This window comes from Varroa jacobsoni, unplaced genomic scaffold, assembly GCF_002532875.2.
Source record: "Varroa jacobsoni isolate VJ856 unplaced genomic scaffold, vjacob_1.0 scaffold_643, whole genome shotgun sequence".
Taxonomy (NCBI): Eukaryota; Metazoa; Arthropoda; class Arachnida; order Mesostigmata; family Varroidae; genus Varroa; species Varroa jacobsoni.
Window position 1 is genome coordinate 100754 of NW_019213545.1, and position 16573 is coordinate 117326.

General features: G+C 37.1%; 2 protein-coding genes across 4 annotated transcripts in view; one reads left to right on the forward strand and one right to left on the reverse strand.

The window, feature by feature from the left end:
• The first annotated feature begins 440 nt into the window (after positions 1 to 440).
• CycE (cyclin E) lies at positions 441 to 15902 on the forward strand. Of its 2 annotated transcripts, none has more exons than XM_022836438.1 (5): positions 441 to 505; positions 786 to 861; positions 3304 to 3718; positions 9032 to 9375; positions 14469 to 15902. In XM_022836438.1, the coding sequence occupies exons 4-5, from the start codon at positions 9032 to 9034 to the stop codon at positions 15268 to 15270; spliced, it is 1146 nt and encodes a 381-aa protein (XP_022692173.1). In that variant the 5' UTR covers positions 441 to 505; positions 786 to 861; positions 3304 to 3718; the 3' UTR covers positions 15271 to 15902. The 2 variants fall into 2 exon arrangements, with proteins under 2 accessions (XP_022692173.1, XP_022692174.1); XM_022836439.1 differs by having other exon boundaries at positions 802 to 861.
• Positions 5386 to 16573, reverse strand: part of LOC111262294 (uncharacterized) — a 28347-nt gene continuing 17159 nt past the window's right edge. The window contains exons 2-4 of one of the 2 annotated variants that reach the window (XR_015311876.1): positions 9144 to 9287; positions 6839 to 6931; positions 5386 to 5670 (exon numbers count right to left, since the gene is read on the reverse strand). The gene's annotated coding sequence lies outside the window, so the exon portion shown is untranslated. The remainder of the gene's footprint in view (positions 5671 to 6838; positions 6932 to 9143; positions 9288 to 16573) is intronic. The other variant, XR_015311877.1, reaches the window with a different exon arrangement.

Consider the following 16573-nt stretch of genomic DNA (forward strand, 5'->3'; position numbering starts at 1 on the left):
ATATGTGTATTGTAAAAAATCGATTACAGAACATACGGCGGACGCCGAGAAAGGAAACATTCCATACTTTCTGAAAACTTAAATACATAAGGGGAAAGGGCATTCCTAACTTCATAGGTTCTCACTAGTACTCTTCATATTCTGGTACATATCAAGGAAATGCGAACATTTAGATAAATCCTTTAAGTTCCTTTAACGCCTAATCGCCTATTAAGCGGAAATGTTTGTAATTTTCTACCTTTATAAATTTTCATATTACTCATGATGTAACAAAGTACTTCACCAAATATACAGCTCTATGAAAATATAGCTTGTTTTTTTAATATTATTTCTTAAATTGTTAAAAATTAATTGTTTAAAATTGGCGCGCTGCGCTGAGAGCGCCCTCTGCGTATCGATACTGTGGCGGCGGGACATTTTCGTCTGCTAATCGAGTCAAACAAAATTTAGGCGCCCGGTGTCAGTCGCACCAGAAGATGAATTTAAGTCAAGTTAGTCTTCAGAGGTTTGTGTCTTAGTGTACTGCCTTTATGTCATATGTAACCGATTGATCGAATTGCAATCGTTGGGAAACTCCTTCATGTTATTTGCGGTTAAAACACGCTTACTTATCAATTGTAGATCCCTATAATTGCTCTGAGATTCTTCTTAGGTATTAACCAGTCTGCCCAGTGAATAACTACTACAAGTAATACACGAGTTTTTATACCGTTAGGGTTTCTAGTATTAAATAGCAAATAGTCCGAGTTTATTTTCGAATTTCACAGCGTGTACTGATTCTGCAGTCGCGGTTTCCCTTAGGTTCTATCCAGTTTGAAGACCGAGGGCACTGGCAACATCAAATTCTTCTAATCACATTTGGTAAGTGCGCACCTAAGTCAGATTAAAATAGTACAATAGACTTGAGAAAACAACCGAAAAACATACCAGCAAAACAAGCTCTGACCATTATCTGCGATTCTCAAACATAAGGCTACTTTCGTGTGTACGTTCAAAGCTTTAGTTTCTTCAAGTAGTTATTTGGCTGACATTTCAAATACACATATTAAATACTTTATAGTTCCATTTGGTATTTGGCTAGTGAAGATTGCAACGACAATTACCGTAACGAGTACACGATTGATAATACTGATACTTGTGGGTGATGATAACAAGCAAAATAATGGAAAAAATATATAAGTCGTTCACTATGAGATGCAAGTAAAGTTAGCCTCATATTTAAAAAAGGTCCTATCTGAAAACTGTGTGACATTTCGAAACACTGTTTTCAAGATGCACTTTTTTTGAGGTCTGAAACAGTTCTCAGATCATGGAGAAATTTATAGTGACACGGTCGCTTAGGCTTTTAGTAGGAAGTAGAGGATCAGAATTTGAGTGGTCTATGAGTGTGAGTTGTGTCTTGGAAATGCAACGGTAGTAACAAATTACTATACACAATTTGCTCGCGGTAAGGGATCTACGACTAGGAGCACTGTAAACCGTTGATTTAAAAAATTTTACGAAGAAAATTTAAAATTAGAAGGTTAGCCCCGCGGAGGGCACTGTGCAAGGGGAATTATAGCACAGCGTTCAGAGCTATGGTTAAAGTGGATTTCTCGAAGCACACAAATGTTAGCACTTAAATTTGGTATGTAAACATTCTACACTTGTCAACCTCGGTAAAATTAATAAAGCAAGAAAACTGGATAAATGAGTGATACATGATTAACACGCTGAGGCGCTTGCTTCTCTTTACTGTGACATTATGTCGTTCTTACTTTACACGTTCTTTATTTAACTTACGACTTGTGACGAAAAAGATCTGCTACGATAATTGCCGTTAGTCACATTACTGGTGAAATGTGTCTAAATCGACGAGACATCACCTTAAAGTTATTGTGCTACTACAAAAGCTTATGGTGGCTACTTGGTGGTTTATTGCAAGCGTGTTATCCACTACAACTTCATGAATCTAGGTTCTTCTATTATTGCTGACGTTTACGCTAACATTGCTTTCACAGATAACTATTTTTTTTTAAATCTTGACAGCTTTTTGATAAAAAAAAAAACTGTTCATATCTCAATAATGTGTCGAGATTGTCTTTTGAGATTTTATAGACTCTTTTATCTCTGACTTTCACAGCAATGGAATAATTTTCCAAGTAGCAGAAGATGGTATAATTACGCATTTCATACTGATTGCCCATATATATCTATCCTTTCTCGAAGCGTTTTTGTCTCAGTAAAAAAGCGGCACAGAGTAGACAATAATGTCGTTTGTTTTTTACCGGTAGAGTTATTGATATTGTTTATAGTGTTTACCTTTTTTAAAACTAAATACGGATTGCGGAGAGACTATGAACACTTTTACTTGCAATCTTTACCTCGGATGAGCCCAATTTGATGCACTAGAAAGTGCGTCAATGTAAGGAGATACTATCCAGCAATTGTAATCTATTTAAATGTACATCACCTCAAGCAGTAACAAATTAAATAGGAAGCTATATTCGCGTTTGCACCAGGCGACTAAACACTAAGAAATCTTGGCCCAGATATACAATACAAATTTTCATTTGGAATCACAAACGCGGAATCCGTGTGTTATACAGCGCACGTCAATAACATTGACTGAACAATAACTGATTGAAAAAGCATTTGTTAGTAAGTGTAAATACTATAGTATTAACCTGATGTATACCCTTCATTTAATCAAATATAATGAAGCTCTTGGAAGTGTATTGCACAAGTATTGCACCTTAATCACTATGAAAGTAAAAAGCGGTTCTTAGTACTGCCTCCACTAAACTTTATGATGTTCTTTATCAATCATCTGCGCCTTCTGCTACAATTCGCAGCTAAACAAATATAGAAACACATGCAAGCAGTTTGAATAGACTAAGAGGTATACTCTTGTACTCATTTGAATGAACAAAACAATCTTCGATAATGACTAGATTCGAGATTCTCACACTGTGAGACAATACGTAACAACATTTCATAACAAATGCCTAATACGGTGATAAAAAAAATATTCATTATAAGGCATCCAAAATAAAATATAAAATATTTCAGCATATTTCTATATATGCCAAGAAAAATCAGTATGTTTAAGCAGAAAAAAATTCTTTAGTACTAGCAATATGTTTAAAGTAGTCTTATCTAACCAGAAAGAAACGTTGAAAATATCAACAGAAAAAATAATGACTGATTAAAACCAATTGTTACCTCTTCTTATGTTAGAGCTGAATTTCTGCATGAGTATGATGTTTGGTTTTACTTTTTGTGCATTGGCAAGAAGTATGAATCTACCTTTTATGTTTCCAGATGATCACGAGCGAGTCAACGTATTAAATCGAATTTCAGCTTTACTTCTTGAAATAAATAATCTTTAAACTAAAAGCGGGCCACATAGTCGTCGGAAAGCTGAGAACGTTTGGAAACTGTGGGCATGTCCGAATCCATATCGACTTGCACGTCGTGTTTTGCAGTAACAGGCGTTAAAAATCGTAGAGAAAGCAATGAAAGACGTTTCATCGATGAATGAGCAATCGCTGGAACTATAACAGAAACCTCGACAAATCTGGGGGTACCGATGGAACGTTAAGCAAGGATTTTATCCAGAAATCTCTATCTGCCAGAACTCAAGTAACGCGATAGGCAAGGCGAACTCTTCCGTGATTGTGGCCGACGATCCGCCTGCACTGCAAGTGTCACAACTAAGCGATTTCTGGGACAAGAGGTTGGTTGATTTTTGAATTATTTAAGTAACAGAGTGACTAGCAAATTTTGGTAGTCCTTTTGAAAACATCACTGAGTGATTCTTAAAAGTTTATGTTCGTACGATAGTTTGATAAGCGTTTTTGTGTGACTTGGAAAAAGCATGATATGAACTAATTTTTTTTAGAAGAATGCCTATAATATATACAAAATCCTACAATAAACGACACAGCATTCTCTGGATTAGTAATACTAATGGGTTTTCTACGATCGCTTGCACATTTTCACCATGCGCTCCGCATGTTGGTTCGCGTTCTCTTCCCTTTTTTTAACTTGTTTCGGACTAATTTAACAAATAATACTCAATACGGTGCGGTAAAAGGCCTGACATGTAATTTAGCTGCGCTACTATACCTCCTTATTCCAAAAATAACAATAGATTAGCCACTAAGTTTTTTGCAGCATCTATCCTATATTATAGAACCGAATAACTTTTTACTTTCCTTGCTTGCGATGGTACTATTATACTTACAATTTCATTATATGTATGTTAATATTACTCTCTACTACTTTTAAGTTATATTCTTACAGGGCAATTGGTTTGTTTTCTGTTCTGCTAACCTTTTGCCTGACTGTGTATTTTTTTTAAACTAGATTAAGCACACTTAATTATTTTTGAAGCTGACAGAGCTATTGTTATACAAGCATAATTGGATATATATACCTAGAATCTAATACCTTTTAAGCTTTATTTAGTTTCCTCCTACTCATATCTTTAGGTGTCGGTGGTCAAAGTCAAACCTCGTTTCTTTCTTAGCGGTGAATTTTCTGACCTCGGTTATTCAAATTACTTTTCTTTATTAAGGGCATCTATAACTACCGAAAGTAGTATTCTGGAATATCTGAAGTCTACTTTCTTTTCAACTTTATGGACATGTGGCAGATGAATTTCCAGAAATGATGAGCGTGATTCTGGGTCCTAGGATTTTTGGAATTTTGTGGTTTCGTGATTGAAATCGATGAACAAGTTGGTTTTTTGTTGGAAGTCTGAGAAGTTAGCGTTAATTATTGAAAATCGATCTCTAAATGTAAGGTTGTAAAGTACAGTGTAAATTACAAAGTCATCCAGCGATACTTGTGGAGAAACCCGTTGGTCTTTCAAGCTGCGTAGGAATACTTCAATTAAACTAGCTCTAATTCGGCAATTAGAAACCCACATTTTCGTTCACATTCCTTGAATAAAATCTCAAATTTAGAAGTTATGCTGTACTCTATCTGACCATACAAATTTTTTTTCGGCATACGTGTTTGGAGTCTTCATATATTTTATCTAGCGTTGTTCCAATCTCAACAAGGTTTAGTTCATGAACTGATTTCTTGTACACCAATGTGAATAAAAAAAAATAAGCTGTTTGACCCTCTACTGATTTTTTTATTTCCTAAATTTTATAATTTGCTCTTTGTGAATTGATTATGTACCTGTCGTGTTATCGAATGTAGCATATATATTGATTGTTTTAATAGTCTTATCTTTTTTTAGAGTGTACTCGAGAGGTTGCCATACAGTGGTCTTCTTCATGATATTCTCCTTCCTCTGTGTATTAGTTATTAATAATACTAATCCTCGTCATTACTTTGTTTGCTTTTTGCCTGACCTCGTATTTCTCGGTTTAGATTAAGAGGACTCAGTAATTGTTAAAATTTCGATAATCTTTATTGTGTCATCATATATATATATATATATACATAAATTACCATTTTCTAAAATACGGCAGATACAATTAATCAACTCTCTGCTGTCAATTAAAGTTCTCATATCGCTTAAAGCACTTTATAGGTATTTTCAGTCGGCCATAAGCCACTTCGGTATAGAGCTAGTCGGCCTTCGCCTTGTGGGTGGCGTGCTTGTTATTGCTTGCCGGTCGCTTGCAACCGGTTTTTCGTTTTCTCTCGTTTCCTGAACATTCTGACTCACTGCAATAGTAATTAAATAATGTTGTTATTTTTTTTTCGCTAATCACCCGATTTATTTAGTCTTGATGACAAATTTGATCCCCGGACACTACGCTCCCCTTGGTTATTAGAACTTAGGTGAGTATGAAAATGTATGTCAGTTTTAATCATTCATTGTTTAAAAGAGATGTGGCATTATCGGCCACAAGGCAACGAGGGATAGAATTTAAAGCACATCTGCGGATGATGTTGAAAAAGGGATCTATGAATCTATCTTTTTTACATAGACTACATCGATCACTGGTCCTTGATTTTTTGTCACTAGGCCCATAAAGTCCAAACATATACAATCGAGTATAGTGGCCATGTTTGGCCAAGGTTTGGAATCATCATAGTTGTTTGCTGGCTGGCCTTTTTGATAGATTTTATGCAAAGATATTTGTAAACAGCGGGAACTATACGACCGTTTTAGCCGTTTTTTTTCTTACTCGTAATGCCACCATGTCTTTTGCGAGGCATTTGTATTACCAAGTTTGCAAACTTCTTGGGATGATCGTTATCTCAGTCCAAATTATAGCTCTTTCAATGAATGATAGCTCGTAAAATGTACCCAGATCTAAATATGGAGTCCTTATCCGAGGTCTTATCGATTTGAGAATAGCTTAACCGGGGGTCGTCTAAACTGTCGAGAAAACGTGTTTACTCCAGAGGTTCCATGACTACTCCATTGTTTGCTCTGCCTTGCTCTACCTCATGCTAACATGCAGATATATAATTTCGTGATTGCACGTGTGCAGAAGTAAGCGGGTTGCTTAGAGGTAATTACAAAACCTAATTTTAACTCCACATTTAATTGGTAGCGCCTTTCTCTCTGGATAGTTAAGTTCGATGGTCGACAGCGTTTTCGATGCAAACGCGAACGTTCTGCTCGCGGCTAGTAATAACATGGTGCAACACTGTATCAATTCCGACAGGCACTGGTGCAGCATCTTACCTCAAGTGCTCAATTTGACTCGGATGGGACGTAATCAATCTCTATCGATTATCACGTCGCGTTTGCCTCCTTTCGATTGTGACATTTAGATAGTGCGACGTCTTCTTTAGCCAAATTATATAAAGATTGCAGCCTCATAGCTTGAGTGGGACTGAAACGGGCGTTACGACTAATAAGGTCTAGAAACAATTTTACCTGATACTTTTTGGTGGTCCTGGGGAGTCCCTAATCGCCTCACTTTTATCAAACATTGCTTCTAACCATTCTCAGCTTTGCTTCACCTTGAATCTGCAATTCAATCACCATAAAGTTATTCACTTACAGTCAATCTCAGGTTAACTGGAGTATTCTGCAAAGACTTTCTTTAACTCGACCAAGATGATATTGCAGATTGCCTGAACTTTTGATTAATGTGTCATCTAGCCGGCACACCAGCCCAGAAAATTGCTAAGTATCATCTCTAAGCCAAAACCGAAGGGAGACCGTTCGGCACTTTTTTATATATTGAATTAAATCCTCGTGCGTTGCAGTTACTATTGCATGCTTGGGTATCCTTTCGCAGACCAGCTTTTCCAGTACTTTTTAACCGACTTTCGTTTCCATTGCACCACTCACTTAGCCGCACTGGGCCTTGACATCTTTCCTTCTTTTAGTTCCAACTTGACGTTTCTACATTTTTTTCAGCCTTCAAGCATATCCTGCATTTTTTTACGAACATCTTTAGTTTGGATAATCTTTTGTCAGGTCCATTACTTCTCATTCGTGCTTCTTTCAAGCATACGGCCTTGCACTGCTAGTAAAAGATTGAGCGTGCACATCAAGTATCGAACGAGAATTCCTTTCTTGTCCACTACCGACCATTCATACCTGGAGGTCTTTGATACCCCTGTTAGTCTTTTTGCGCTAGTCGCCTTTTCTTTAACCTCGACGGTATGCCTAGTCTAGAAAATAAGTAGGATTCTGTGTGGGTGTGATTTGTAGACATTCTAGCATTAACGATTGATATACTTTTTAGCAGTAATAATGCACAGCGTGAGTCAACTAATAGAAGCATCGGCGTTCTATACGATCAATGGATGTTGTCGTACCTTTCGTCGCACCTGACTCCATTTTCCTCGATTTCATTTGACTAGCTGCTCCTTGATTTGCAGAATGTTTCGAAGTGGCCCTATCTTTTATACATGGGACACACATTTGCCATGTCGGTCTCACCACAAACAAAACAGACACTGTGTGATCCACCTTGAATACTTCGTGGCACTGAGAGCATTTCAATAGCAGGCGAAGTGATGGCCTTCAACGCTGCCCCTGAGTGGATTGTCAGCGCGGCGTCGACTTTAAAAGTTGAGGACGAACTTTGATCATTATAAGTTCTTGATCCATTAAAGCCGTCTCCATAATTATAGTCCCATTCTCCGTACTTGCTGCTATTTCGATTATCGCTACGATTTATATCAAGTGCGTTTCATCTAGCAGCCCTTTCATAGTGCTTTCTAAATATGAATTGGTCTCTTAATCGCTGGTGCTACATTGTTACGAAATCGCACATAACCGCCCCTACTTCAAGGTGCTGTATCTATTCAGCGAATAGTTAAGTCAAAAACTGCTATCACCTTTGAAGCTCGTATCTGTGATTGATATGACAGGAAGTTCATATCTGCCAACCATTTTGGCAATTCTGCTTTCAATAACTGTGCCGAACTTGCGTTAATTGTATTCTGTGTGGTACCAAGTCCGATTCAGGTTGTGATATTCGTCCCCTGCTCGTGTAATGTAAAAGATACAGGATTACGCTAATTATTTTCTACTATTGCTTGCTTAAGTAGCAATTACGCAGATGTACTGCGAATTACTTTAATCTCAAATGTACGCATAAAAGCTACATAAGTGAAGCCTAATTCTTTTTTTATTATTCTAGCTAGCGGCCATATTCCTGTCTGCACAATTTATAAAAAACATTCAATAGATACCAGGGAACATTTGTTTGTCAGGGCTGACGTCTTTTGTCATCATATCAACATTTCACGACTTGTCAAACAATAAAAAAAAATATATATATATACATAGAATTGGGAATGTTGCTTTATACATATATATTTCACAAAAGTTAATATCTTATAGTCGAACAACTTGTTTGTAATTGTAGTTTCGATGATCATGGAGCAGCTTACATGTAGCTTTCGTATTGACGTAATATGATTAATAAGCATCGACTATTTTCTATCAATTGATTTAATACTATGGTATCTAATACATAACACATAAAACACATGCATATGCGTTTTTCTTGTCCAAGTTCGACACAAAAGGGAGTCACATTCTGACTCAAAAACTTCTTTGGCTTTTTACTGAACGTGTTTTGTTATCTAAATCATGTAATATTGTTAGATGACACCCACAAAAGAAACTCCTCAAAAACGACACTATCGGGAATCCATGTCGTCGCGTGAGGCTAATACCCCCGAAGTTAATATGATGCGGAGCTATTTGATACGCTTACCTCGAGCAATGCCGCGACAACTCCGGTGGGTTATGGGCGATGATCTATGGAGCGTGATACACTCAAAACAATCTAGATCCAGGGGACCGGAAAACCTGCCTCGAATATTGCGGAACCATCCTGCCCTAAAACCTCAAATGAGAGCTATATTACTGGATTGGATAATTGAAGTTTGCGAGGTGTACAATCAACTCCGGGATACTTATTATCTCGCAATGGATCTTTTTGACAGGTAAGTTTCTGTAATATTAATTAGCTATGTATGAGATAACAATAAACCGATGAATATATCAAAAAGGCAGATTCAGTAGTTTTTGTACGTATAATGGTATTATAAGCAACAAATATGCGTGCCATTACTTTTTACGATTTTCTTCCATTCCTCAAGTCCTCAATCCACCAAAAATGTTCGAGTTTAGTGTTGAAGAACTCCCTCTTCATTATCAAACTTCCATTACTATACGTAATATAACAAGTTCACCCATTAGTGATCAGAAAAAGTAGCAATATATCGGCATGAAATCTGGAGGTATGAGGATTGCAGAAAAATTACTTCAGAAAGGTTCTTGCAGGATAGCTTGAATAGTTTTTGCCATGTAAGATATGGCGTTGTCATGTAGTGGATAGCTTCGCTTTATAAATCCTGATCCAGCAGAAAAGTTGCTTCGATCCTATTAAAGCATATACAGATTTGTCTCGATTGTCCTGTTCCTCTAAAGCACTTTCTTGTGTATTATTAGAGTCCCACCAAACGTCATAGAAATAAATTAGGTCTTTTCAATACGGAGCAGGCTTTATGACGTGACCGAAGATATGTTAAGCCACTCTCTATTCCATTCTGAATGTTGAACGGGGGCTTTTTATGCTTTCAGTCATCTATTTGCATCCTAATAGCCAGCGAAAAAACGGTTTCTCAAAAAGGTGAATGGTCACTCCGTTTAACTGTATCCAGTACGAATGAGATTAATTTTTTTGTCAAAACGGGTCAAGCATACTTTCCTCCAGGGCTTGCCTCAGTGCCGGCTATCGTAACTAAATCGCGGCTTTTAATGTAACAACGGTTTATCAAAATAACAAAAATATGCCGTTAATGTTAGCCAAAGAGCCGCATAAAATTTATATTGTCTGACGTGAAATATATTAACCTCAATAATCTCAGCATTATTCATGCTCATCTCCGTAGTCCGCAGGTAAACCATTGTATACATACTTCGATCGACTTCAACAATAGTCACGAGCCTTGCCCTGCCCTTGATTATATGAGCTATCATCTTGAAGTGTTGCATTTGAAATTGAGAAAAATGATCCATCGGATTTCGGTTAACCAGTTTATAAAACCTTCTTATTTCAGCAGCTGGCCTATAGATCTTAGCGAAACAGATAATCTGGAGACGCTTATGTGACACTGAACCTTTGTGAAAACCTACTCTGGACTCTGTCCGGATATTAATGTGGTTCTGCAAATAAGGGCGATGTATATCCGAGCAGCACTAGTTATTTGGAACCACAAAGCTCTTAAAACGTAACATTGAAATCAACTTCCAGAAACTCGACCTACCAGAAGCTCCCCTACATAAGGAATTTGAAGTGCTCATAGTTTTATTGAATTGTGTCGAAATCTAACAAAGGACTAACAAAAACGCTGAGATCTCGCTTATTGTGGTAATTCGAAAATGGGATCGACCTAATATTAGGTTGGTTAGTTTTGTATTCTATAATAACGTTATTTTATAACGGCGCGTTATATTGCAACGTTTTCTTTTGCTTTCGAGATGCACTTGTAATTCTTGGAATCTGGTACTATTCACTTGGGCCATTCAATCTTAAAAGGCCGCGCAAAATTATAAAATTCTTGGAACTACAGCAGCAAAGACAGCTTACCGTATAAATAAAGTTTGTATTTGGTGAAGCATCTGCCACTAAAATCATCGCGAACCGTTGGTTTAAAAGATTCATGGAAAAAATATTTTAAATACGAAAATGAGTTTCGCGGAAGCCCTTATATGTGATAATGAGAAATTAAGTGTCCACGACTGCGGCATTCTCAACGCTTACGGATGTGAGCACACAAGTTTGGTGCATGCAAAAATATCATACTCATTCAAACTACTAAATGGTGGTCAAACTACTAAAATAAAAAAATGGAGAAAGGAGTTACGTATGATTTAAGCGAGGATCAAAAACGAAGGCGTAAAGACGCGTGCTTCTTTTTGGTCTCATGTTATAACAGTAACCCATTCTTAAACTGAATTGTGACTTGTAATGGAAATGGATGTTTTCCGATAATTGCAGACGGTCACATCGATGGAACTAAAGTATCTAAATGGAAATCACCTAAAGCAAATATCTATTCGGTTGTCTAATATAAGTGTTATTTCCTAAAGCTTCAAGATTCTTTTTCGTCGATTATGGGGCAAGTGTTCTATGAATAATTAAATATATGTATATGGTGTATGGGCTGAATTATGTGTGATAAAATAATTATTACACATATGTAAAGGAGTACGGTTGGGATTCTAGTTGCACAAAGCTGGTACAGTGCGTTTTTTCACATGAACATCATCTTAAAAGCCTTAGTAGTTTCTTATGGTTGTGATTAGTTAAAGCAGTATGTAGTTTCACATTATTAGCATATTATATGCGTATAGTGCCCACAGAAAACTCGTAGTCGGTATTTTAAAGCGGAAGAGCACCTAGGTAGGATTTTTGGTGCATTTACCCAGTGAAGGTTTTCCTTCGTTTACTCTGACCGTATATTTTCTCTCGGTATATAACTGCATAACTCAGTTTTAATCGCATTTTTTTACGGTGATAAAATTTTAATAATGTGTGTGTGTGGGGGGGGGGGGGGGGGGGGGTAGATAACTGGTAAATTCTTTGAAAAATCAAAACACAGTCAGAACTATCTTCATGGTTAGAGTGAATCCTCTGCTATACTTGGTGCGGTGGGTTGATTTGCCCTTCGTGAAGATGAATCCAAATTGCTTCTGTGAACCGCGTTAACAATAACTGGGTGATAGAAGCACAGGTTGCATAATAAAGGAGGCTCGGTCAAGGCGGAGGCGAACTCTTTATAGTAATAATAATCGTTATTATTGTTATCAATTAGGCAAATTATTAAAAAATTATTGCAGAGGTGTCATCGGGAGTTTGTATCCCAACTGTACTTTTTTACATATTCAACTCATACACCTAAAGGCTAAACAGAGATGTAAGTTTGTGTTTCACAGCTATGCGTTAAAAGCGGCTCCAAGGCCTTTCTTTGGGGCAACTAGGAACGACCCCGAACCACGACATGGTTTGCATTGTCTTATGTCTACAGTGAGAAAAGCTCATTTGTAAGCCGCGTTAATGTGCGTCTTGCGCAAGTCGGATGAACAGACGACCAAGCACCCATTTGCAGGTTCATAGAAGGGTTAAGTTAGTTTACAGTAAAGGGTGTATTTATGCTGCCATACACTTTAACTAAGTCTCTGCCCGCTCGGAGTTATTAGGTCTCTATAACGAGGTACACGCTGAATATTGTAACTTAACTGTAAGGATGGGAGCTCAACTGTTTTGAAATCTGAAGAAAAATTCAATCTATAGGATTAAATCCATCAAACCCAAAACAAATTATCTTTTCATTGGAAATTATCTTCCCCTTACGTTGAACAAAAAGGACCGGCTTTTTTTTTCGCTACTCCAATTTATAGGATTAGAACAAATGAAAACATTTTTATCCAAGTAGCACTTTCGCTTCCTACGACTGTGACTCATATTTCTGGCAGTCGATGTATCCTGCGAAGTAAGAAGGTTTCGTCCTTGGAAATGATTTAATTCACCCTCGACCCATATGCAGACTTCAGAATTCTGAAGTGTTTCTTTAGCTGTATTGGCCAAATAAGTCATAATCAGATACAACTGTGCTCCAGCTGTACGTTGAGCGAGACAAGGTTTGTTGTTAGTGCTTGCCGAGTCATCAAACTAGTGCGCGGTTTGAGGCTGAGATGCAGCAATATTCTTTGCATTAGCCAGTTTAAGGTGTTTTGCGATTAAGACAGATTAAATTTAGTTGCGTACCAGTTTTTTTATAGTTCCCTAACGAAGAGGTACGGCTTTTAACTGTGCATGTTGGAAGGGTTTAAGCGTTTAAATTTGTGTTTAGAGGTGCCGTAAAAAATCCATCTTTTATTGCTGGCAACGATTTCGTGTAGAAATAGTTTTTTTGTGCATCGTGCAAGCAGCCAAAGGACTATTGTCAGAAGGTTTTTGCCATCCAGAGAGTTCCATAAAGTAATTGACTACCAAAAAGTCTACTTTTTTCTTTTCGGTCTTTCCTAGTGCATAAAAGCGATTGACATCAGTCATCTAGGTCTCTGACAGCTATGCAAAGAGCTGTCGGATCGACTGCGTCGCATTTTGCTTAAGGAGTGCCTGCAGTTCATTGTTGCTCACTTCTTGTGGCCATTCGAAGCCTGATTTATCATTCAGGTTAAAACCTCCAGTTCTCAAGATTAAACGATGATTAAACCGAAACTCGCAAGTGGCAACGCTTACTGCACGTTCATCTTCCACAGCGTAAATAATTATTTTTGTTTCGGCAGCACTTTTTCCGTCATGAAAATAGTAAAAAAGACAATCCCAGTTACGTATCTTTTTGAGCTTAATGACTGAGCGTATTGAATCATCACTTATAATGACAACAGCTCAGTGAAAACAACAGGGAATACACCCAACAGTCGAGACAATCATTCCTGAACTATCTAATCGAAGTTTCGGATAAATAGATTAGCCGATGGGACGACTTCAATGGAAACATTTATTCAATCTAATATTCGCATCGAAAATAAGATTATTTAATCTAAAACACTAAAAAAAAATCTAAAACAAGCTTCCAGAAGTGAAGGCGACAGTTTAAAAGAACTCCGTCAACTTCATACTCGAAGCTGGTCAATTAAGAGCTCGTTCCTTTTACAACATCTGTGATGTTTTTGTAACAAATAAAGTACCTCTTTTCAGTAGTAATCTATGTTGGTTTCAGTACCAGTGCATAGAAATTTTCAAAAAATTATGCCGCTTTTTTTGAACGTACTTCATAACAAATGACAAATTTGAATTAAAAAAAAACTAGACTTTCGTCAAACTTTGTGAATACATATCTTGGGAATTAAGCCCGCAACACTGATTCTGGTATATTGGCACTATTAGTTATCATACAAAAGAGTCACCCACATGTGAACGTCTGAATCGGCCAGTTTCCTTTCTCTGAAGCCGTTTTTGGAGTCAATAAATTCTAGCTTGACAAACTTGCTTTCATCGTTATTTTCGTTTTTGTTTACACAGGTATCTTCTTACTACGGAAAATTTACCCAAAGAACAACTTCAGTTGGTCGGTGTGGCATGTCTCTTCATTGCGGGAAAAATGGAAGAAATTTACCCTCCACAAATCAATGAATACTCTTATGTTTCGGACGGAGCATGTGAAGACAGGCAAATAATAGCCAAGGAGTTGGCTATTCTGACGGCCCTCAAGTGGGACATATGCCCGATGACCCCGAACAATTGGCTGACACTATTCTTACAGTTATCACAATTAAGCCCATCGATCAGTGGAAACACGGAAGTATCTTGTTTGGATTCATCAACAGGTGACCTGTTAAAATCAAATATCTGCCCCCAGGACTTCACTGCCTGTGCGCAGTTACTCGACCTATGCACCCTTTGTATGGATAGCGTTTGCTTCTCCCCTTTACATCTAGCGGCATCTGTAATTGCTCATACGTTAGGTTGTGATGAGATGGAGAAGGTCAGTGGGCTGAATCAAAATGCAATTAATCATTGTTATCAATGGATGCAACCCTTTGTTTTAACCTTACGCGAGCAGTCCTTGTTAAGACCTGCTGCTACCGTGAATTTCAACAAACAGGTACATAATGTTAATTTGAGTCTTCTCGAGCGTGCGCAGTCAATGCGACACATTTTGCATGGAAAACAGTCTGGTAACGCCACACACAACAACACCCCAGGTATAGCAACTCCTATGAAAACGCCAACCTCTACTCGGAAGCGGAGTTTCCACGATGATATCATGACACCTCCGTCAACAACGAAGCTTATGCGATTGAACGATGAGGATAGGCGGTGATTAGAAGCAACCGTATTAGGTCATTAAAGTTGAGATAGTCAGATATAATTTAAAAAGTTATAAAACCACGTTATACTATGATGCGCTGGCTAAGATAGAGTTAGTCACGTCATTATATCACCAATATATGATAGTATGTAAAGGGGTTTTACATATTCACCTTTAGTAAACCGCGAATCGCACCAAAAACAAAAAATTATCGTCAGTATTTTTTTTAATCAAAAGTATGTCATCTACTATGAATAATTTCATCTTAGCCAAGTTCATCTTTTTTTCTGAATAAATGCTATTTTCTTAAAACGGCTTCTGTCATTTAGGAAATTTCCGTTTAGTTTCTTCTTGTTATGACTATTATTGGAACTGAATTATTGTAGAGATTTTCAAATGAAGTAGGTAATGTTTTATAATTAATAATTGATTAAGCCATGGAAATAATTTTGACGACAAAGTAAATATGATCCAATTTTCGTTGAGACAAGAAACTAACGACACGAAGGCGAGCGTTTGTACTATCGTCGAACTGAGGCATAGATAATATGTCACTGCACGATTGAGTTTTCGAATGGGCTGTGTACATTTATTGTGATAACTTTTTAATTATTAAAATTGTTGCGTTTTACGTTATTCGGGAATTGCGCTTCGTTGATAGACCCTGCAAGTAACCAATAGGGCAGTAAATAGCTAAAGAATTTCGATCAAAATCTGTATATAATCAGTTGATAATTTGAAGAAAAAAAAAAACTAGAATAGTTGGCAAAGGTACTTGAGTTTCTTTTTCTGGTCATATGCACCTTTTGTACATAAGAGAATCTTTACTGTTCCAATTTTACTTCTGAAATCGCTATACAGAACCGCAGATATTCCGTTGCCTTGTTTGAAATATGTTGTATCTTGATGGCAGTTTTTCCGTTGCCCTAAAATTAACTGATCTTGTTTTAATTTTTTTTTTAGAAGGAATTTTTTTAATTTACAATCGAAATAAGCCAGCGTTTTTACATTCGACATTCTACTGCTCTTCAATTATTCTCTGTAGAGATGACCTTTTATTGCTTTAATATCGGCTACTTTTCTGTAGCTATTTTATTGTCCTGTTCATATTAATTGTTATTATTTCTGTGCCATCCAATCTAATTTCAATTGTATTGTATTTCGAGTGTCGGCGTACTCAATTACAGTAATCGCATTGCAGGTATACGGCGATCCCGCTAAAAGATCCGTTGTTTTTTGCGGGTGTTCGGTTGGTTCACTGGAATATTTTGGTAATGCTATTTTCCCTTTGAGATAAAAACAGGGTTATGTTATG

What these genes read in the sequence shown, in the direction of transcription:
- CycE (XM_022836438.1), top strand. Translation starts at nt 9,032, where the DNA reads ATGACACCCACAAAAGAAACTCCTCAAAAACGACACTATCGGGAATCC. An exon ending in GCAATGGATCTTTTTGACAG is followed by an intron (nt 9,376 to 14,468) that starts GTAAGTTTCTGT and finishes TTGTTTACACAG; the next exon opens with GTATCTTCTTACTACGGAAA.